We start from the raw sequence: 23,850 nt of genomic DNA on the forward strand, positions 1-23,850 counted from the left end.
TGCTGATTCTCTGCTTCATGACCCAACATGGTGAAAATTTATTTACTTTTCTCTTGTGAGTGTTTTTCCAAAAGTTTTCCTTCCCTCATTTTTCTTGCTGCATGGCCTTACAGTGTTATTCACATTACTGCTGATTCTTGGAGGGAAGAGTAGAATTCTCATAGATCCATGCTTTATATTCTTAAAGACACATCTCAGTAGCTGAAATGTAATGGATTCAGAATGATGGCACAATCACAAAAATAACCAAATACATAAATGCATAAGTGTGCAGGTAAAACTGAAGACCTGGGCCACCATCCCAGCACTGGCAGTAAGAGAACACTGTGGGGTCACTTTTCCTTTGGGTTACCTGGACTTTGTGCCAGGAGAGACCACAAGCAGGGACAGGTATGAAATTCAGAATGAAGGAGAAGGAATCGTAGTGATAAAGCCCCAACATAGGAGCAGAAAGAGTCTGACACAGCTAATGAGTGCTCCCAAGCACTAATTCCAGCCATGTGTCAGCCAAGTGGGAGATTATTTTACTGTCAGTATCAGGATCATTTAAATAATATGCTTTATATTTAATACAAATCATAGGGGTTTTGTTTCTTTGCTTGCTTGTTTGTGTTTTTCATTTCAGGTTTAAGTAAATGACACTATAAGCTATCCCAACTTTCCTTGGAGTTAGATTTTCCTAAAACTGCACACAAGAACTTCACTAGCTCTCAGTACCTTTGGAACTTTACTACTAATAATAGCTTTAAGCATAATTACCATGTTTGTGATTTCTCTTGCTCACAGGTCTAGGAAAAGGCCTTAGATTGCTTTCTCTGTGTCTCTGGAAAATGCTCTAAACTCAACATATTTTTTCCCTTCCATATGTAGGTCAAAGGGCAGGAAGGAAGCATAGTTTGGCTGCATATATTCTCATTTACTACGTAATGACTTAGTACCTGTCCTTCTCAGCCTCCCTTTAAATCTAAAGCTAGTGTATTCCTAAAATTTATAGGATTCTATAAGTTTTTCATTTACACATAAAAATGTTGGTTGCTTACATTTTTTGTAAGGGTTTGGGATTATTAAAAATCCTAAGCTTTATGATAACATTTTTCACATGGCTTTAAATGCATGTTTAAAGTAGAAATGTAAAGTTATTTTCCTGGAGCTTGAGAATCTATTTTGAAACTAAAGTTTCTTACATGAATATATTTAGGACAAAATAATACGTTAATTGAGCATCATTGCTCTCTCATTTTAGATTTACTGTTTTTTCTTATTTTTATTTTCAGCTTTCTAAGAAATACGGAGTCCATGTTTGTGGAGAAGGTGGAGAGTATGAAACGTTCACTTTGGATTGCCCTCTGTTTAAGAAAAAAATAATTGTGTAAGATACCATTTCAGCATTTTCTTTCATTAAATTTAAGTAATGGAAGCAACTTAACATTAAGCTTGAGTCAACTTTTGTTGAGAGAAATAGAACATGTCCTCTAAGTTCACAAACACTCAATTTGTTTAATACCAAGGACGTCGCCTGTATATCTAAATCAATACCTGACAAGATGAGGCCTCCATAGAAGGCTATAAACTTTTTAGACGTTGCACTTTCGTTTACTTGCTGATTACGGCCTGCAGTAAAACTGGTACCTACACACTGACACTTTTATCCTCTCATGAAGTGTGAATTGCCTGTATTATTTATCTTTCATTACAGGTGCATTTGATAAACTGCCACAACCATAGTCTGTGGGTCCCATTAACTCCATCCTCTTTCCCCTTTTTCTTGGCTTTAACAACATAGAATGGTAACACTAAACATTCCTCTTCAATTATTTGGGGTTAGTTTTGGAAATAAACTTTGTTTTTAAGTAAATTTGGTTTATGGTGAGTAGTATGATTTCTTTGCCATAAATTGTTAAAATTAGTGTAACAAAAAACAGGAACTTTCTCCAGTATGTTACATTATTATCCATACTCTAATTTATTTTACTCTTCTCATATGCTAAGGGAGCACTTTATCTGCTTTTCCTAAGCTCTCCTGCTTCTTAGAAAAGACTGTTAGAATTATGTTGATTTCAGAAACCTCATCTAATGAAAGATTGGAATTCTGTATTGAACAGACAACTTTTAAGATTTTCAATGCTAAGAGGTGACTTCTTTTTACTTAACAGTAATGAGAGAAGGAGTGATTTAAGGAAATTATGACAACCTTAGGTGAATTTTCTAAAAAATGTATTTATCTTGTAAACTATGGCTAAATCATTTTTATTACCATATGCAGTATTCACTCACTCTTGCTTCTTTCATTTTTTCCTAACTTTTATGCCATTGAGAATCATCAACATAACAATAATTTATTTGGCAAATATTTATCAAGTACCTATTATGTCCAAAGCCTTCTTCTGGGCACCACTGATGTTCAAACAGTTCCTGCCACCAAGGGGTGGAAGGAAGACACATCTGTGTATATTATGATACAAGATGGTAAAAGCTAAGTGTCATATGAATAAGTTCATGAATGGAAGATATTTCTCAGGCTATGATGATCACAAAGCAATTCATAAATAAACTGTGAACAAGTGTTATTTCTATGAAATAATACTCTGGTTATTCAAGAAAAACATTTGTGTGCTGGGATTAAATTATAATCTAATTGGAAACTTGCAATATATTTACTTATTAATTTGGGAAAAACCTAATTAGAAAAAAGGATAGAATAAATGCCAAAAAAATAATACTTGTCTCATTTACTTGACAGGTTAAGTCCTAGAGCACCCAGAAGACTTTGTGGTCAACCTTGAATTAATTATAAGACATGCACTTCTTTACACTGCCTTACCAGAAGGTCCATTTATCATAGTACTTGAGACCTAAAAAATGCATATTATTCACCTCCTTTTGTAGACAAGAAAACCTAAGGCTGACTGACACAATGGCATGTGGGGAACTAGTCATGCTATTAAAGAGAGAAGGCAGGTGAGGTGTATTAGAACCCTCTCGGGCCAAAGTGAGCTGTTCAGTTCGCCTGGAATGATCAGTTACTGAGGCAACTTACATAGGTGGGACTGTGCAAGATACCACCCTGCTCTGTAGCAGTTCTTCCTGTAGGAATGGTCAGGCAAATCAGTAATACTTGGTAAGTGCTAACCTACAGCTGTGGACCTAAAGGACGCCAGAACAATCACTCTCTTTTCATTCTTACTCATTTGTCAGTCAATTACTAATTTGATTCTAATGCTTAAGCATCTTCTTTGGTTTTTTCTTCATGGGCTCTCCATCACCTCAGCTTCATTACTATCTTACTTGATTTCTTTTCCCTAGATTTCCTTCCCATTTCTCCCCACTTTGCAAAATCCTGACATTTTTAAAGGCTGCCATTGCCTCAGTGCTTGTTCTCATACCTGAACTCTCACAAGACACGGTTGCTGCTAATGAGTGTTTGTTAAATATTGTTGGATTACCTTTACATTTACTGTTGTTTGTTTTTATATATGCTATTTTACTTTTATGTATTCCTGTTGTAGGCTATAACTAGAGGGTTAGATTGGGACATATCCTAGTTTAAAAAAGAAAAAGAATGCCACCTACTATATACAAAACCTTGGCTTCTCTTCAAAATAGAAAATGCCCTTATTATACCTGCTGATGTATGTGGTGATGTGACTATGCGTTGCACATTCTAAAACTATATGTAAATCAAAGTTATTTTATTTAGAGACAGTTTTCCATATGGTACAATTAAAAGATTTAAGTTTAGTTCCTGTAACTATTTGTTAACAATTGACCATTAATAATATTGAATCCTGTAACTCAATTCATTTTTGGGACAAATTTAACAAATTTCCCTGTTATATTTGATGTAATATAATTAGCATATGACTAATTGATTATTAGGAAACCCATTTCAAATGTCTGACTCAAATTTTTTATAAAAAAGGGAAGATCACCTATAAGAAAAAAATAAACTTTTACATACAAAAAATGATATAATTGTAATCAGAGATTTTTTTAAAACACAGATTGACTCTTTTTTATAATGAAGAAATTTAGAGAAATCTGCGTGGTTCTATCAGTTTATTATGATACACATTTTGCCCCAAATTTCAATTAATGTTTTTATAATCTTGTAAGAAAAGCTGGTATAGTCTTTGGAAGTAATTTTTTTTTTTAATTCTAACTAGAACATTTTATAAATGCACTTTTCATATCAATTAGTATGTGATTACATACCTGTAGATACAAATTTTTATATCAGAAAATGAGTTTTTCCTAGTGATCCTTGATGCAAAGAGTTATAGTCTAGCCTGTAAGAGCAGTGTACAATTGTAGGTCCTCAAATAAATAACCTTTCTTACTACTTCATACTTTAAATATATATGTAGCATACCAGAAGAATTTAAATCCTAATGTGTTAAGAAAAATGGTAATTTTCTCTTTATTAATGAACACAAGGTTTTAATGTCAGTATTTGATACAACCACATGTTTCCATTTGAATTATCAATATTACTATACTACTGCTACAAAGTTGCTACATATGGGATGGATGAAATAATGGGAAGGAAGAAAGGAAGGAAAGACTGAATTCTATATTAAAACATAGTGTGCACATTTTTCCCACCTATTCCTATTTTCTACCCATTTAAGGCATAACTCAGCACAGAGCATAGTAACGTGGCATTTAGCAGTACGAATGCATCGTGTACTTTCCTTACTGCCTTCTCACACCTGTTCTTTATCACCTGGGAATTTATTTAAAATTATGCACTATTCTTGTATTTTAAGTTTGCAGACCTATGAAACTTTACTTTTATTATGCTAGAGATGCTATATGGTGTTACGGTATATATGTGTAGATACATACGTGTACATGTTATACATGCAGTGTGCATGTAGGAAAAAGTATGTGTTTATGTGAAGAGAAGTAATTGAAAAACCAGTGTGGGTTTCTGATACTTTCAATATATAATATGTACATGTGAAAATACTTAACAAACTTAACTATACATTTATTTGTTTATTTAACGAAGGCCTAACATATGCCAGGCAGTGTCCTCCATACTGAGCCAGTGGAAGAGATGGGGTGGGGGGCACAGGCAAACAAAAATGAACAATACTTGGTCTCTCTCTAAGAAGGAAGACAAGGTAACAACGACATAATTATAATATAGTGGATCTGTTGTGAAAGGGCTATATATACATTACCAAAGCATACCAAGGAGCAAACTGGCCCTGTCTGAGGATGCCAGGGAAGACTTCACAGCAGTGACATTGGAGATGTCTGTGCGGGTGAGTGTACAGGGATTATCGGTGTGCAGTTGTCTTTTTCGAGGAGAGGAAGGAATCAAGACCATGGCTGAGTCTCAACAGATAATACCGGTTTGTTGTTTTGAAGTGAGGGGTGGAGCCTGACCTCACACCTCGGGAGCATGGCATCAGAGAAGACAGGGGGAGACCTGACTCAGCTTCCCTTTTGAAGTTTTAGTGAGGGGTGGACCTAACACACAGTGAAGGGAACACAGGCCAGCTCTGGGCTACAGCGAAGCCTCAGTTGTAGAAGAGATAGTGAGTACACTTGTTACTTGTGCTAATAGGGAAACGGGAGAAAGGTAGCCAGCTAGAAAACATTTTTGTTATGGCATAATTAGTATTAATTTTCTGGGCTATCCAGCCCAGAAATCTGACGATACCCAGCAGATTTTTCTCTAAGTTTCAGGGAAATACATGGAGCAGACAGAAACCAGAGATCCTTGAAGGCTGAATTTCATATCATAGTTTATGAAAGAGAAAAAAGCAATAGTGGCATTATTCTGTTTGCAGCTAAAAAAAAAAATGTTCATTTGAGAGCTGAACTCTCCCAGTTGACTCTGACTTTGTATAGTGAGTGAAATGATGTTGGTCAATTAGAGATTTATGGATTTAATAGAATCCATCAAAGTTATATTCCCCTTTGTTTAGTACTCAGAAAGTTATATATTTTCTGTGGATAAAAATCTTGATTCAGAATGGAGTAGTTATATCAATTAAGTGAGCTATTTGCTATCAACCTTCTGTTTCTAGTGGGGATAAGAAAGACCTGAAATCCTTTCTCTGGCATAGCATTGGTTGAATTAATTATAGTTTTAGTGCACTCCATTATCAAGAATATCAAAACCAAGCTGCCTAGATTAGGCATAATTGAGTCTCAGGGTCAGTTTCCAAGGCTGAGATCAGGAACAGAAAGATTGTATTTAATGTAAGAGTGAGATTGTACACAGGGATTGGAATTTGAACCTAATTGATGAGCCAAAATAGGACCAGGACTAGCAACTCTGAAGTAAATGGAGAAATAGCAAGACTAGGGCAAACCAAGAGGGGTCAAGCCAGGAAAGCTGGTGGTAGAAAGCAAGGGGGCCTTCTCTTTATTTTCCCTTTCTCCTCCTGCACATAATACCCAGAGGTAACTTTGGTTGATGTAGCCTGTGAAGGCAAGTTATGTTCTATTAATATCCTGACTTGAATGATTGTACTTCGATTATATTATCAGTTTCCTTTTAATGTGATAGGAGCCCTTTTTATTTTCCTAAGCACTGACAAGATGCATATTTAATACTAAAGGTTTATGAATGGTATTTGATGTTTTTATTACCATAAAACATTTTTTATCTCTGAAAATTAAGGGGAAAGTAAACAGGTTTGCCCATGAAAAGTTAGTATTTTGGAGTCAAATATTTGGAGTTTTCTTCCATTGCAACTAAATAACTTTGCATTTCATAAACTAATTCAAAAAAATATCTTACATTAGTGGCAAAGATTCAGTGTAACAATTTATTTTACTATACTACAGTGGGTAAAAAGCTAACTATGTGTTAATATAAACAATGGAACTAGTTCCCAAGGCATTTAAGAAATATGAGGAACTTCTATTTGTAAATTTCAGTTAAAATGCAAAACATTGCTTTTTTAATAAATAACAATAAAAAATAATTAGTTATTAGAAGTTCACACATAATCTTAGTTATTCATATGTGCTTTACAGGGTACCTTTGATAAAAGTTGAGTTAATTTGCATGTATCCATATGGTGCCAGCAAGCAGTTCATACAATTTTACCTGAATGTGGTAATTACTATGTCAGGCAATCGATTTTAATAGCAGTGATATTGCAGTGTGAAGAGTTCACCTAGAGCTTAAAACCATCACCAGTACTGCTTTTGTGAGGGATAATTGAGATTTTGTGTGAAGCACTGAATGCATTACCTCTTGAAAATGAAAAGAATAGTGAAGATAAAGCACTATTGTTTAATGGTTAGCCCATACCAAGCAAATTTTTTAAAATTAAATTGAATAGGAGTTTTAAGTCTCAAAATTGTTGAAAGCTTTGAGTGAACCTGAAAGTTGAACTGTGTCCTCATAAGGATAAAAAGCTTTTATACTTTTTCTTTGAAAGTTTAGTATCCTTGATCCTTCTACCAGTTAAATGTAAGATTATTAAAAATAGCTGTTAACTAGTGGAAATAAATACAAAATGAAAAAATGAGGATTTTTTTGTCTCCTAGTTATAGCAGTAATGATTTGACACAACTTATATAGTAAATAAATGCATTATAAAATTTTTGTATTTCAGAGATTCATCTGAAGTAGTTATACATTCAGCTGATGCATTTGCACCTGTGGCTTACCTACGCTTTTTAGAATTGCACTTAGAGGACAAGGTGAGTAAATCTAAAATCCACAGTGATTTCAAGAGACAATTGGGATATGTGCATTGGTTCTGTATATGAAATACTATTAGGATGGCCAAAAAGTTTGTTTGTTTTTTTTCCATAAATGGCTCTGGTAGCACGTAGTTGTCTTTAACTTCATTCAAAACAATTTTGTTAAATTGTATTGTGACAGCTGTCATATTAGCGTGCATTTAAAAAAACTTACCAAAGTTGGTGAATTTGTATGTAGCCATTTTAACATTGAAGGTGGAAGAAAATATGCAACATTTCCAACATATTATGCTTTACTATTTCAAGAAAAGTAAAATGCAACTGAAATGCAAATAAAGATTTGTGCAGTATATGGAGAAGGTGCTGTGACTGATGGAATGTGTCAAAAGTGGTTTACAGAGTTTCTTGCTGAAGGTATCTCATTGGACAATGCTCCATGGTCAGGTAGACCAGTTGAAGTTGATAGCAATCAAATCAAAACATTAATTGAGAACAACCAATGTTATACCATGTAGGAGATAGCCAACATACTCAAAATATCCAAATCAATAAAGTTAATGGTGAAAATGAAAAACACTTCTTTTATTTTACAGAAAAAAACCATGCAGACTTTTTGGCCAACCCAATATAACAACAGATAAAAGGGTAAAACAATGGTTTTATCATTAATGATTTTTTTTCAGATCCTGCGTCAACAACTAAGAACTTTGCAAATGTTTATAGTTTTATAGCACCATATGGTACAAAAGATTTTACCTTTCTGAAGCATTTGTAGTTTAGTTGAAAAGGGAATCACAAGAGGTCTGTCCAGAAGGTATACAGCCATGTAATATGGAAAATAGAGACATTTATAGAAGAAGATACAAGATACAATAAACATTGTACATAGGACAGTGATACCTCAGTCCCCTTCAAAGTCAGCACCATGGGACCTCACACAGTTCCCCCAATTGCCATCAGCTACCATGTCGTATTTTCCTGAATCTCACCAACAGTCTCAAATCTCCCCACTTTCAAAGGTGATTTTAGTTTTGGGAAAAGCCAGGAGTAACAGGGCGTCAAATCTGGGCTGTAAGGGGGCTGAGTCACCTGGAAGATTTGATGTTTCACAAAAAAATTCTGCACGAGATGTAACACCTGCGCAGGCACATTGTTGTGATGAAGCTGCCAATCACCAGTTGACCATAGCCCCAGTCTTTTGAATCATCCAAATAGTTTCCAAAGAAGAATGTTCAAGTTGAATGCAAAATTTAATGCACATTCATTGCTTTACTTAGTCATTTGGAATGCGATGGCCACACAGTACACATGCTGACTCAATGGCACCTACTGCCTTCACTGACTATGTGAGGTCATCATTGTTCACACATGTGCATTCCAGTCCACTCTCCTTGGCTGCCAGGTTACATCGATATCTCACAAACTGTTTTCATTATATTAACAATGGATGGACTTTCTCTGGACAGACCTTGTATATACATTAATTTATGTATATACATAAAGAGAAGACAAAGTAGTATATAACCAAATATTAAATTATCTTGTAAAATAAGAATTAGGTAGCTGTCCATAAGCCTTAGGGAAAGGTTTGAGAATGAATTGGATTTTTATCATGCAAAGTTTAAGAGAAAAGAAAAAGAAATAAAAGCCTTCCAAAAATATCCAAGGGAACAGAAGTATAAGTAAAAGATGGAAAGTGAGGTAATGGTGTGATAAAGGGTTTTATTTTACAAACATTAATTGTAACAATAAAGCAGAATATAATTGTAGAATAGGTAAAGATCTGGATTAGCCCCTTTTATTAAAAGGTCTGCTCCTTGAGCCCTAACCTGCGTGGGTCAGTTGGTTGAAGCTTTGTCCTATAACCGATAGGTCACTGGTTGGATTTCCAGTCAGGGCACATGCCCAGGTTGCCGAATCAATCCCCAGTCAGGGCACATGCAGGAGGCAGTAGATCGGTGTTTCTCACATCGATGTTTCTCTCTGTCTTCTCTCCCCTCTTTCTCTCAAATGAGAATAAAATAAACCTGGAAGGGAGGGAGGGAGGAAAGAAGGAAAGTTCTGCTCCTTGATAGGTAAAGGATTGGAAAAAGTCTTCTGCATCTTTAGCCTTCTATCACCAAGTCTTGAGACATGTTCACAATTGTATATGCAATAGGGAATCTGAAGAATCAAGAGGGTTAATGAGGATTGGCAAAGGAAAGGAAAAATTGACAGCCCCAGGATCTCAGCATGAGAAAGTTCCCAAAAGTAGTAAATAGTTATCCCTGTCATTTCTCCAGAAACATTAAGATAAACAGGATTAAAAATAGATCATTGAATTAGGCCAGTAGATGACTGTTGGTGACCTTTTACCAAAAAGCTGGTAGCCCTCAACAGAATCAAGCTATGCTATCCACACATCCTTCAGGCCCACTGAAAGGAACCCCTTACTTCTAGGTCTCTGCTGCTTTTGCTGCCATGTGCTCACACAGAAAATCAAAACCACTGAATTGTTGCTTAGACACGTTGGCTGTGAGATGTTCTGTCCTATGTAAATAGCTCATCATTCACCTTGTTTTGGTATTTCATTGGTTTTCACAGTCCCATTTTTCTTCTTACAGAAAAGAATGTTACTTCTTTAATGTGGGATATTTACTGACACTGAATAAATATGGTGCATTTCCTTTTTTTTTTCTTTTAGGTGTCCCCAGTGCCTGACAACTACAGAGCATCCAATTATATACATAATTCTTAAAAAGCATTTTTGAACATTGTTTACCAAGCTGCCACCTCTATATGAAAAAATTACATAGCATTTTCTCAATTATTATGTCCAGCTTTTTCTCATTACATTTTTATCACCAGAAAAAGTTAATAGAACCATTGATTAATTGGGGAAATGTGAATGTCTTGTTCATTATATTGTCAGGTTACTCAGGATTCACTCTGACTTTGATTAACACATCCCGTTCATGTCGTCTATATTATATGTGTTTTGTGTTGTTTTACTTTTACTGCATATACAACCCTCAATTCTGTGCCATTTTTCTGTTTTTATCACACTGGTTTATTTTCCTCTTTGTCCCTTTCCTGATCTCATTTCTGCCAATAATATGGTGCAGAGCCATTTGAAAATGAGGATGAAAAGGCAATCAATTTATTTAGCCTGTCAGATTGATTCTGTTAGGCGTCACCCAAGTACTGTATCATTTTTGTTTTCAATATAATAACTGTTTCAACATTATTGGATGATCAGGAGGACTTATCATTAACTCATGCTGGTTATTTTATAACTGATTTTTACAAAACAATTTTTCAGTATTACCTGTGCTGAATTTAGGCAGCTTTTTTAAAAACAGACTTTATTTTTTAGAACAGTTTTGAGTCCACAGCAAAATTGAGCAGAACATACAGTTCCCTGCTCCCACACAGTCTCCTCATAATCAACATTCCCCACCAGAGTGGCGCATTTGTTGCAACTGATGAACCTACATTGACACATCATAGCCACCCGAAGTTCATAGTTTACATTATGTTTCTCTCTTTGAGTTTGTCGTACATTGGACAGATGCGTAATGACGGGTATCCGTCATTATGTATTGTACAGAGTATTTTAACTTCCAAAAATATTTTCTGTGCTCCACCTATTTATTGCTTACTCCCGCCCCGTCTTCTGGCAACCGTTGATCTTTTTCTTGTCTCCATTGCTTTGCCTTTTTCCAGAACGTCATATAGTTGGGATAATATAGTATGTTGGCATTTCAGGTTGGCTTCTTTCACTTAGTAATGTGCATTTAAGTTTCCTCCATGTCTTTTCAAGAGTTTTTAAGTGCTGAATAATATTCCATTGTCAGGATACACTACAGTTGATCCATTCGCCTACTGAAGGACATCTTGTTTGCTTCCAAGATTTTGCAGTTAAGAATAAAACTGGTATAAAGCATCCAGGCATAAGTTCTTGTGTGAACCTAAGTTGTTTTTTTTTAACTCTTTTGGGGTAAATGCCAAGGAGCACAATTGCTAGATTATATGATAAGAATGTTTAGTTTTACAAGAAACCACCAACTGTCTTCCAAAGTGGCTGTGCCGTTTTCCATTTTCACCAGAAATAAAAGAATTCCTGTTGCTTTGCATCCTTGCCAGCATTTGGTGCCGTAAGCATTTTCTTTTGCTATTTTAATAGTCATGTAGTAGTATCTCATTGTTTTAATTGCATTTCCCTGATGACATAAGATGTGGAGCATTTTTTCATATGCTTATTTGCCAGCTCTCTATCTTTTTTGGTGAGGTGTCTGTTAAGATCATTGTCCCAATTTTTAATTGAACTTTCCATTTTCTTAGTGAGTTTTAAAAGTTTTTTGTATGTTTCAGAACATTATTTTATCAGCATTATACAGAGTCTGGCGCAAATAATGCTGCTTTTTTTTACAAAATCATAAGCATGTAACTCTGTAATATACCAATATCACACTCAAGCACATCATAGGACATTTTAGGGGAAACGTTCAAATTGCTGTCCATCTCATGCGATACATTCACACACCCTCACTCAAGCAGGCGTTACTTCTGCCAGACCCTATATTTTGCAAGTATTTTACTCCAGTATATGGTTTGTCTTCTCATTATCTTTGCAGTCTTTTACAGAGAAATTTTTAATTTTAATAAAGTCCAGCTTATCAATTTTTTTTATGGATTATACCTTTGAAGTTGTTTCTGCAATATCATTGCCAAACCCAAGATCATCTAAATTTTCTCCTGTGTTATCTTTTAGGCATTTTATAGTTTTGTATTTGACAGTTGAGTCTGTGATTCATTTTGAGGTAATTTTTGTAAAGGGACATAAGGGCTGTGTCTAGATTTTCTTTTTAAAGATGTGGATATCTACCAATTCTAGCACCATTTATGGAAAAGACTACCTTTTCTCCACTATATTACACTGCTCTTTTGTCAAAGATCAGTTGACTGTATTTGTGTGCACATATTTCAGGATTCTCTATTTTGTCCCATTGATCTTTTAGTCCATTTTTTCACCAATACCATGATGTCTTGATTACTGTAGTTTTGAAGTATTTCTGGAAGTCAGGTATCAGTATTCTTACTTTGTTCTCCTTCAGTACTTTTACCCTTCTCTGTAAGTATTAGAATCATATTGTTTATGTCCACAAAGTAACTTGCTGTGATTTTGATTGGGATTACATTAAATCTATAGATAAGTTGGAAAGAACATTTTTAGCCTTCTTACCCATGACCATGGAGTATCTCTCCATTTATTTGGTTCTTGTTTGATTTCTTTCATCGGAGTTTTCCTTAGACATTTTTTAATCTTCATTGTTACAGCTTTATATGTTAAATGTTCCCTCCTTTGGGACTTATATATATATATATTTTTTTTTTTGCAAATACAAGCTTTGAGGTGACATTCTTACTGTGAATCCAAAGGGAATTAATATGAGATCCTTTCCCAGAAATCCCATTTCATCTCAATGTCCTAAGTAAAACTTTGCAAATTCCTAACTCGACTCCTAAGCAAACCCTGATGGTAGAGAAGGGAGTTCTCTAGAAGGAAAACAAAGCATAATTAATAAAAGAATTATAAATAAATGATAGAGGGCAAAAATGGCAGATATTCTTCTACATGTTTTGTCAAAATCACAGTGTCATTTCAAACTCATGCAAACAAATTAATTAACGCTCTATCCTGAATAATAGTGAGACCTTAAATGCAGTATCTTAAATACCAATCTGAAAAATCTACTCCCTAAATTCCATTAGTTTTCATTTATTCTATAGCACATTTACAATCTAGCTTGACCCCAATTACTTTGATGAACTGTAATTGGTCTTTTTTCAGTCTTCACAATCCTTAACTTTTTCCTTGATACAATCGACCACCATCTCTTTGAAAATTCCCCCTATAATGGTTTTATATCATTTTATTACTCTGATGTAACTTCTCTCTCAATATTTCTTTTATCTCATTCAGTAGCTTCCCTGCTTTTTATCTTCAACTTGTATAAATGCCTCAAGTTCTTTTCATGGCTCCATTCTTTTTTGGTATTTTCTCTTTCTGGGATTTTGTCTCTTCCAACAAGTTTATTTTTCACTTCTGTGCAGATGACTGTCGAGTCAGTCTCCTTCTGGTTATTCTACTCAAAGCTACTTTTTTCCTTAACTCTTAGTCGTTATTTCTGACTAGCTGTTGGGCATGACTGTCTATATAGAGCTCATATGTACAAACCTTGAACTTATTTTCCCCTCCAAATATACCTTTCCCCTGTTTTTGTTATTTAACACTATTGTTTTCTCCCTAATAACTCAGGCACAGATTATTGGCATCATCTCTTAGAAATGTCTCTCTTCTGCCGTGAACATTCAGTTGGTACTATCCCTTTATTTGTCAGCTCTAATGTGCTTCTTATCCTATGTCATCTCCATGTCCATCTCTCTAGTTACATTTGCATCTTGACCAAACTTTTCAGCAAGATAAAACTTAAGTGGGCTTCTTGTTTTCATTTTCCCAATGTTCTATTCTAGTGCCATATTGATTTTCCTTTCTAGTTTTTGTTTCTGCATAAAAATCCATAACAGTGCTATATTGTTTTCTAAATAAAGAAGATGCTTAGCCATGAATTGAGGGCCACCTGACGTGTTCCCATGCATCTTCCTTCAGTCTCGCTCCCAGGACTTCCCTACGTGTACCCTTTTCTCCAGTAATTTAGAATGAGGGGATACTTTCTTACAATACCTTCTGCTCCTTTCCTCCCTTGCCTCAACTTATTCTTTCTTCTCTTCCTTCTTCTTTTTTTTAACTGTTAACATTCCATTCTTGTGACAAATAACTTAATCAGCTTTATGTTACAGTTGTTTAAGGACTTAATATTTCTACTAGATTATAAAATTTCTTGAGGACTGTTCTTTTCAAATCTTTATATCCTCTGTAATAGCTATTCTGCAATAAGAATTTTTAAATTTAACTGATTATTATTTTCATACTTTATTTTTTTCTTCCTATAGAATTTTATAGACATGTACTGCCATTTTATGTTGCATACCATTTAATGAAAGTCATTTTCTTCTTCGTTTTTCTTTTATCTTGTAGTTAGAGAAAAATACCCCAAGTATACTGAGATGTAAAATCCAACCTTTAAAAAGGTTTTTCATCTAAATTTATCACTAAGGTTTTCACTTTATATATGACGACCCTTAAATTTTCTTACTGAATAATTAATATATTTAAATTTTTCCTTAAGTTAAAATCTTAAATTATTTATATGAGTATATCAAGTATATCAACTAAACATGGGATCCCAAACAAAATAATGGAATAATGGAAAGCGCCACGTTAAAAATGGGGACATATATTAAAATTTCTTTGGGGGTCCTGACTTTATTGCTCATGGCAAACTTGATGCTAAAATATATCATATATCACATCAGTGACAGGCTTGAGAAAATGAAAAAATATAAAACTTTACATAAATCAGCCAAAAGATCACATTAAAATGCCTAACCTTTACAGAAGAATCAAGACTTTTACTTCTAACTATTCAGAAGCTCTTTTTTCCTTATGTAGTAGTTGTTTCAGATTTTTCAAACAGTTTTATGAGAAGTAATATTTCAAATTAATTGTTAGCAAAGCCATTGCATTTATAAAGAGGCAAGGTTCATGAAATTGAGCCCCAATTTTACTAATGTATCCTATTATCATTTAGCACTTAATTTTGTTTTTTATTGAAATAATCTCATAGGATAATTATATATGTTATATAATTACAAAAGCTCACATTCCTAGAAGTTATAACTTCTAAAAACACCATATTCTCATAGCCCATCTTTGGCTCTTTCATTTTATTTTCCTTTATTTGAGAAATATCAAATATATTTTTTAAATTATATCATTAAGCCATCTCTGTGCTTTTGTTTTTCTCTTCAATCCAACAAATACCTGTGAGTATCTACTCTGTTTTAAATACTGTTAAGCCTACATGGAATTCATGATAAATATGAGCAACTGACAGTGTAATTATAGTTATAATTTTAAATTGAAGTTATTATTATTCCCAGCATTATGATTACAGTGACAGATACCACTGGTTTGCCTAATCTAAAATTATGACCATAAGACTGATTCAAGGTGAAGAGTGATGTCTAAGATATAATCCTGTTTTTCAATAAATACTGATGAAGGCATGGAGCTTTATATATATATAAAATATATATATATATACATATATATATTTGAATAAGGATAGTAAGAGATGGGCATATAAGTTTCTTTGGGGAAAGTGGCCATGAAGGGGGAAAATACAGAGAAGCTTATTTTTTTATAATTTTTGACTTCTTACAATGGGCATTTAGTTTTAAATGTAAAATATTTGATTAAGAAAATTAACTGAGGTTAGGGGAATAGTGTAGTGAATTCCAGTGATAAATACTTAACAGTTATTCTGCAACATTTTAATAGTCTAGGTAGAAAGAAATAAACTAGGGCCCTTTAGAGCGCAAGTGAAAAAAATATATGTGTAATGACCAAAACTATTTGAATGGCAGAACTCTTGAGTATGTTGTACACAGGAATTTGTTCTCAACGCTCTTACCAGCATATATAAATTCAAAGATTCCCTCATGAAAATACACTGCCACTGTCTTCATTCCACCTCAGAGACGCAGAAGTGGACAAAATAGGTTTACAGTTATGAGTATGCAAAACACAGAGTCTATTCTTGCATTATTTATTAATTATTGTATTATTTTCCATATGAGCAACTGTAAACCTACTTTTGCCCACCCCTGTACTTTCTTAGAGAAGAAACAAAGGAAGGAGGAAGATAAAAGATAATTTTTATTTACCACCTTTTGGTTTAGCACAACTTTCCTACCACACCCCATTCTCTTCCCATCTTTGCCCTCAGGCTAGAGAGAAAACTGATTTTGTAAAAGGGAGCTAGCCATTTAACATGTTGTAAAACCTAATTCCACAAACCTCGATGATATAACTTGGGATTCAGATGGATTTTGGCCTTAGGTAGCACTAAGTCCCTGCTGCTACAAATGTTCATCGGAGCAGATTAATAAGTTAAGCATCAGATTCTCATAAATTTAAAGTGCTTCTTGACTAATTTCTGCCCCAAATGCATGAATTTTAGTAGTAGCAACAATGTACCACTCTGTCAGCAAGTCTGGATTCAAACTGGGCAGTGAAAGAGTATTTTTAAACCCAAAATCTGAGGTAGTCTTATCACTTTGGGGGAGGATAATAAAATTACCTAGTTAATAGATTTCCTTCTCTGCTTTTAAACTGTAATTGACTCTTTTTTCCTTAAAAATGTACTTGTTTCGGAAAACACTTTATCTGTCCTTCAATGCCCAGTGATAGCTTTGCTGGATAGAGTAATCTAGGTTGTAGGTCTCTGCTTTTGAATACTTCTTACCAGTCCCTTTTAGCCTGCAAAGTAGCTTTTAAGAAATCAGCTCACATTCCTATGGGCACTCCTTAGTAGTTAACTGTCTGCTTTTCTATTGCTGTTTTTAAGATTCTCTTTATCTTCAGCCTTTTTTAATTATTATGTGCCTTGATGTGTCCATCGTGTTTGGGATTCTCTGTGCTTCCTGTACTTGTATGTCTATTTCCTTTGCCAAATTAGGGATGTTTTCTTTCATGATTTTTTCAAATAAGTTTTCAATTTCTTGCTCTTTCTCTTCTCCTACCAGCACCACTATGATTCAAATGCTGGTACTTTTGAATTGTCCCAGAGGCTCCTTAACCGATCACCTTTTTTTGGTAAAGCTAAAGGAGTTCATCACCGCCAAGCCATTATTATATGCAATATTAAAGGACCTGATTTAAGGATAAGAAGAAGATCAAAACTAACATTAAAATGGCAAGAAATTCACAACTATCAACAACTGAATCTAAGAAACAAACTAAGAAAACAAGCAGAACAGAAACAGAATCATAGATATGGAGATCATTTGGAGGGTTATCCAGTGGGAGGGGGAAGTGGGAGAATGTGGGAAGAGGTGCAGGGATTGAGAAGTGCAAATTGCTAAGTACAGAATAGACAGGGAGGTGTTAAGAACAGTATAGGAAATGAAGTAGCCAAAAAACTTACATGCATGATCCATGGACAAGAGCTGGAGTCGGGGAGTAGCCAGAAGGAATGGCAGGAACCAGTGGAGGGGGGCAACGGGGGAAAAACTGTGACAACTTGAATAGCGTAATCAATAAAACATTTTAAAATGTACTTAGTTTTTATGCTCTCCAATGCAGCCTATTGTTGTGTTGTTATTGTTATTTTAAAAAAATAAAGTTTCTGATTGCTGTTTTTATAAAGTTTCACTTTGGCGATTTCTTATAAAAGACAAGTGGCATATTATTCATTTAACATGATTATTGAGTACTTACATCTATTGTTCATACAATTGGGATAGAATAGTGAATTGACATCCAAAATTATTTCCTTCATGGAGCTTTTATGGAATGAGACAAATTAATCAAAAATATAAAATAGAGGCAATGGTGGGAAAGTTGCCTCATTGACCATAGAAATGGGGTTTGGATTTTATTGAATAAGAATCATCTGAGAAGCCTGGGCTTCAGTGGTGACAGATTTAAACACAGAATGAGGGTAATAAGAGTAGTCTTTTTGGTTATAAGGCAGAGAGTGCTGGTGAGCTGTAGTGTTCGGAATAAGGTACAAAAGGGTTAAGGCTCTCGCCAGAAACCTGTAGGTAGTCATTCAGTAAACTGGAAGAGGGGTCAAAAGAAAATATTCAGACTATAACATGGGGAAAAACTATGAAATACACATTAGAAGTTAAGAGAAATAGAAACAGTGAGAAAGGCTTAAAATACATGTAATTAGAGCACCAAAAAGAGGGGAGAGGGATAATGGGAAATTTAGTGCGATATTTGAAATGATATTGGCTGAAAACATTTCAAAATTGAGAAAAACACACCAAGGTACAGAATCAAGAAGTTCTATTAACTGTAAGCAAAATAAAAGGATAACCATATTTAAGAAAAATAAAGTTATCAGGAATAAATTTAACCAAAGAGGTAAAAGACCTGTACTCAGAAAACTATAGAACACTGAGAAAGAATTTGAGGAAGATACAAATAAATGGAAGTGTATACCGTGTTCATGAATTGGAAGAATTAACATCATTAAGATGTCCATACTACACAAAGCAATCTATAGATTCAACACAATTCCTATTAAAATACCAATGGCATATTTCACACATCTAGAACAAATATTTCAAAAATTTATATGGAACCAAAAAAGACCCAGAATAGCCTCAGCAATTTTGAGAGAACAGAGTAGGATGGATCACAATGTCTGATCTCAAACTATACTATAAGGCCACTGTAATCAAAACAGTCAGGTACTGACCTAAAACGAGACACATAGATCAATGGAACAGAATAGTGAGCCCAGAAATAAACCCATGTCTCTGGTCAATATTTGACAAAGGGAGCATGAGCATACAATGAAGTAAAAATAGCCTCTTCAATAAACGATGTTGGTACCTGCAAAAAAATAAAATGACAACCAACATACACCATACACCAGAATAAACTCACGATGAATAAAAGACTTAAATATAAGTTGTAACATCATAAAAAGTCCTAAAGGAAAATATAGGCAGTGAAATTTCAGATATCCCATGTAGCAATATTTTTGTCAGTATATATCCTAGGGCAAGGGAAATAAAGGTAAAAATGAACAAATGGGACTATATCAAATTAAAAAATTTCAGAGCTAAAGAAACCATCATCAAAATTAAAGGAGAATCAACTGTATGGGAGAAAGTATTTGCCAGTATATATTTGACAAGGGTTTGGTCTCCAAAATATATAAAGAACTCATCCAACTCCACCAGGAAGACACAACCCAATTATAAAATGGGCAAAGGACCTGAATAGACACTTTTCCAATGAGGACATACAGATGGCCCATAGACATATGAAAAGATGCTCAACATCACTAGCCATCAGAGAGATGCAAATTAAAACCACAATGAGATACTACCTCACACAGGTCAGAATGGCCATCCTTAATAAATCAACAAACAACACATGCTGGCAAGGAAAAAGGGAACCCTAGTGCACTGTTGGTGAGAATACAGACTGGTGCAGCCACTGTGGAAAAGAGATTGGAATTTCCTCATAAAACTAAAAATGGAATTGCCTTTTGACCCGGCAATTCCATTGCTTGGAATATACCCTAAGAATCTGAAATCACCAAGTCAAAAGAACTTACACACCCCTATGTTCACAGTAGCACTATTTACAATAGCCAAGTGCTGGAAAAAGCCCAAGTTCCCATCAGTAAATGAGTGAATCAAAAGACTGTGTACATTCACATAATGGAATACTACGCAGTAGAAAGAAAGAACTCCTAGCTTTTGCAACAACATGAATAGAACTGGAGAATATTATGCTAAGTGAAATAAGCTAGTTGGTGAAAAACACCATACTGTGTCACCTATAAGAGGAATCTAATGAATAAAATAAACTTATGAACAAAACAGAACCAGAGGCTTGGAAACATAGACTGACAGCAACCAGAGACGAGGTGGAAGGGGCATCATGGTGGAAAGAAGGCAAAGGGACTTGTGAAAGAACTTGTATGAATGACCCGTGAACATAGACAACTGTGTGGAAATTGACTGGGGGGTGCTGGGCAGAGGAGGTGAAAGGGAAAAATTGGGACAACTGTAACAGAATAACTTTTTAAAAAAAAAAGATAACCATATTTAGGCATATGATGATAAAACTGGAAACAAAATGCAAAGATAACTGAGACCAGTCAAACAGGCTTAAAACAGGCCTTTTAAGCAGGCTAAGTTTAAAGCCTATGTTAATAGCTATGTTAAAAACAGGCTATTTTCAAAGAAGTAACTATTAAAATGAAACCTAGTTTTTCAAGAGAAAAATAGAAGCCAGAATGATGGAATCACAACTTCGTTAGTGCTATATGAAAATAACTGTTGTCCTAGAATTCTGTACCCAGCAATCTTCAAAAATAAAAATGAGGAAATTTTTAGGAGGATAATAATGCAGTTGTCAAATATTGATGGTGTGTATGTGGTTTGTCCATTTCACTATAATATTTGTCCTCCAGAAATAATTATTTAACTTTAGTTAATAACATTCATGTTAGGAACTTAATACTTTTATTATCCTTTGGTGTGGGTTTAATACTTTTTTTTAGTTTTTGTTTGAAAAAATGTTTAAATCATATGTCTCACCCAACATATTTTTTAGGTAAATTAAGCAGGCAAAAAGGTGAAAGGAAGGAGAAATAAAGACCTTTTCAGATAAACAAAAGTTGAGGGAGTTTCTCAACACTAGATTTGCCTTCTTTAAAAGTATTACTAAAGAGAATTCTTCAAGTTGGGAGTAGGGAGAGAAAGAAACTAAAGGACACTAGGAAGCAACACAAAAGCATGCAAGAATATAAAACTTTCTGATAAGTATGAATACATACACATATAAACAACGTGATACTGTAAGAGTGGTGTGTAAGTTATATTGTATAGAATTTTATAAATAAAATCATTAGAAACTATAAAATTAAAGAATACAAAATATACAAAGATATAATTTATGGCATCAATAACAGAATAGGAGAGGGAAAGTGTAAAGGAATAGAGTTTCATATGTGATCAATCTTAAGTTGTTTTCAGTTTAAAATGGATTGTTATAACTGTATTTCATGTAATCCCGATGACAACCAGGAAGATAATAGCTGTAAAAAAAATGCACAAGACAAAATGAGGAAGGAATAAAGGCATTTCACTGCCAAAAAAAACCAAAAACAAAACACAAAGGACAGCTACAAGAGAGAAAAAAATGACACAATAATTAAAAGATGTAAACAACAAAATAACAGTAACAAGTCCTCTATTAGTAGTAACTTTAAATATAAATAAACTCCACAATCAAGAGACACAGAATGGCTGCATGGATTTTTAAAAAACTAAGAACGATGCTGTCTGCCAGAGATTCACTTCAAATATAAGGGCATACATCGGCTGAACGTGGAAGGATGGAAAAACATATTCCATGAAAATGATAAAAGACAGCAGGAGTGGCCATATTTATATCAAATACATAGATTCTAAGTCAAAAACTGTCACAAGGGTCACAAAAATTATATAATGATAAGAGAGTCAATTCACAAGGAAGATATAGCAACTATAAATATATATGCACCTAACAGGAGAGCAACCTAATATATGAAGCAAACATTGGCAGAATTTAAGTGGGAAATGTTACTTGAAATAAGGTATAGATCAATCAGAGCAAATATTGATAGGGAAACAGACCTTGAACAATACTGTAGATGAATTGGACCTAATAGATATAAAATAACACTCCACCTCAGAGCTGCAGAATACACATTCTCAAGCACACAAGAAACATTTTCCAGGATAGGCCACAAAGCAAGTCAAGAAATAGAAGAAAATTAAAATCATACGAAATGGGATATTAGAAATTATAGCAAAAAAAAACTGGAAAATCCACAAATACATCGAAATTAAACAACACACACCTGAAAAACCAATGGGTCAAAGAAAAAAAATCAAATTAGAAAATTACTACAGACAAACGAAAATAGAACATACCAAAATGGGATGCAACAAAAGCAGTACCGAGAGAGAAATGTATAGTGGTAAACACCTACGTTAAAAACAGAAAAAAAAGAGTTAACATAGTTAAAATATCTATATTACCCAAAGTAATATGCACATTTAATGCAATCACCATCAAAAGACCCCAAATAGACAAAGCAATCTGGAGGAAAAAGAATGAAACTGGAAGTATCACGCTCCATTACTTTAAATAATACTACAAAGTAACAATAATCCACAACAGACACACAGGCCAATGAAATAGAATTGAGAGCCCAAAAATAAACTCACACGTATAAGGGCAAATAATTTTCAACAGAAGAACCAAAGCGTTCAGTAGAGAAAAGAAAGCCTCTTCAATAAATGGTGCTGGGAGGAAAAAGTCAAGAACCATATGATTTTACTCATATGTGGAATATAAACCTGAAAGCAACAAATGGAAAAACAAAACACAAAACCTCATAGACACAGACAACATTATGGTAGTTACCAGAGGGAAGGTGGGGTGGGGATTCTTAAAGGGTAAAAGGGTTCAACTGTACAGGTAGTGGACATACAATGCAATGTACAGATGATATATTACAGAATTTTACACTTGAAACCTATAGAATTTTACTGAACAATATCACCCAAATACTTTTAATTTAACAAATTTAGAATTAAGTAGATAAGAAAACAAATGCTAAATATCATAGTTTTATTGCATATTTTACATAAGATAGATATGTATGGAGAGAGAAACAAATTGAATAAAACAAAATTTTTGTCAACTTTTACAAAAGCATTGCTTTATCTTTCACTCCTACAATTATATATGTGATTAAAAATCCATAATTCATTCTGCTGCATAGTATTCCATTGTGTAAATGTACCATAATTTTTTGATCCAATCATCTCCTGATGGGCATGTAGGTTGCTTCCAACACTTGGCTATTGTAAATTGTGCTGCTATGAACATGGGGGTGCATAGGTTCTTTTGAATTGGCGTTTTAGGATTCTTAGGGTATAGTCCCAGCAGGGGAATCACTGGATCGAAAGGCAGTCCCATTTTCAGTTTTTTGAGGAAATTCCTCACTGCTTTCCACAATGGCTGCACCAGTTGCATTCCCACCAGCAGTGGACTAGGGTTCCCTTTTCTCCACAGCCTCGCCAGCACCTGTTGTTTGACGCAGCAGAAAGAAAAAAAGAACTACTAAACTTCGCTACAAGCATGGATGGAACTAGAGAGCATTGCACTAAGTGAAATAAGCCAAGGGGCGAAAGACAAATACCATAGGATCTCACCTATAAGCAGAACCTAACCAACAATACAAAGATGCAAGGAAAATAAGACCAGCAACACTGAAAGGAAAAGAAACCAACAGGGACAAGAGGGAAGGAGGGAGAGGGGGCGGGGGGAAAAGGAAGAGAAGGGGCAAGTCAAGGAACATATAGCAAGGACTCATGGACAAAACCAAAGGGGAAGGGTTGAGGGAGGGAGGGGGGGGGGAGGGGGCAAGGGAAAGTGGTGGGGGGAAGGCAGAGACAAATGTATTTGAAAAAATAAAT

At 34.5% G+C, this 23,850-nt stretch overlaps 1 protein-coding gene across 1 annotated transcript in view; it reads left to right on the forward strand.

Moving 5' to 3' along the window:
• The window catches only part of DPH6 (diphthamine biosynthesis 6), a 153,167-nt gene extending 142,713 nt beyond the window's left edge, over positions 1–10,454 (forward strand). The window contains exons 7-9 of the mRNA XM_054565615.1: positions 1,275–1,369; positions 7,587–7,674; positions 10,361–10,454. Coding sequence (XP_054421590.1) covers positions 1,275–1,369; positions 7,587–7,674; positions 10,361–10,414 — 237 coding nt within the window. The 3' untranslated portion in view covers positions 10,415–10,454. The remainder of the gene's footprint in view (positions 1–1,274; positions 1,370–7,586; positions 7,675–10,360) is intronic.
• Positions 10,455–23,850: the final 13,396 nt, after the last annotated feature.

Source organism: Pteronotus mesoamericanus, unplaced genomic scaffold (assembly GCF_021234165.1).
Source record: "Pteronotus mesoamericanus isolate MK-2021 breed Mesoamerican mustached bat unplaced genomic scaffold, CSHL_Meso_final contig_164, whole genome shotgun sequence".
In the NCBI taxonomy this organism is placed as follows: domain Eukaryota; kingdom Metazoa; phylum Chordata; class Mammalia; order Chiroptera; family Mormoopidae; genus Pteronotus; species Pteronotus mesoamericanus.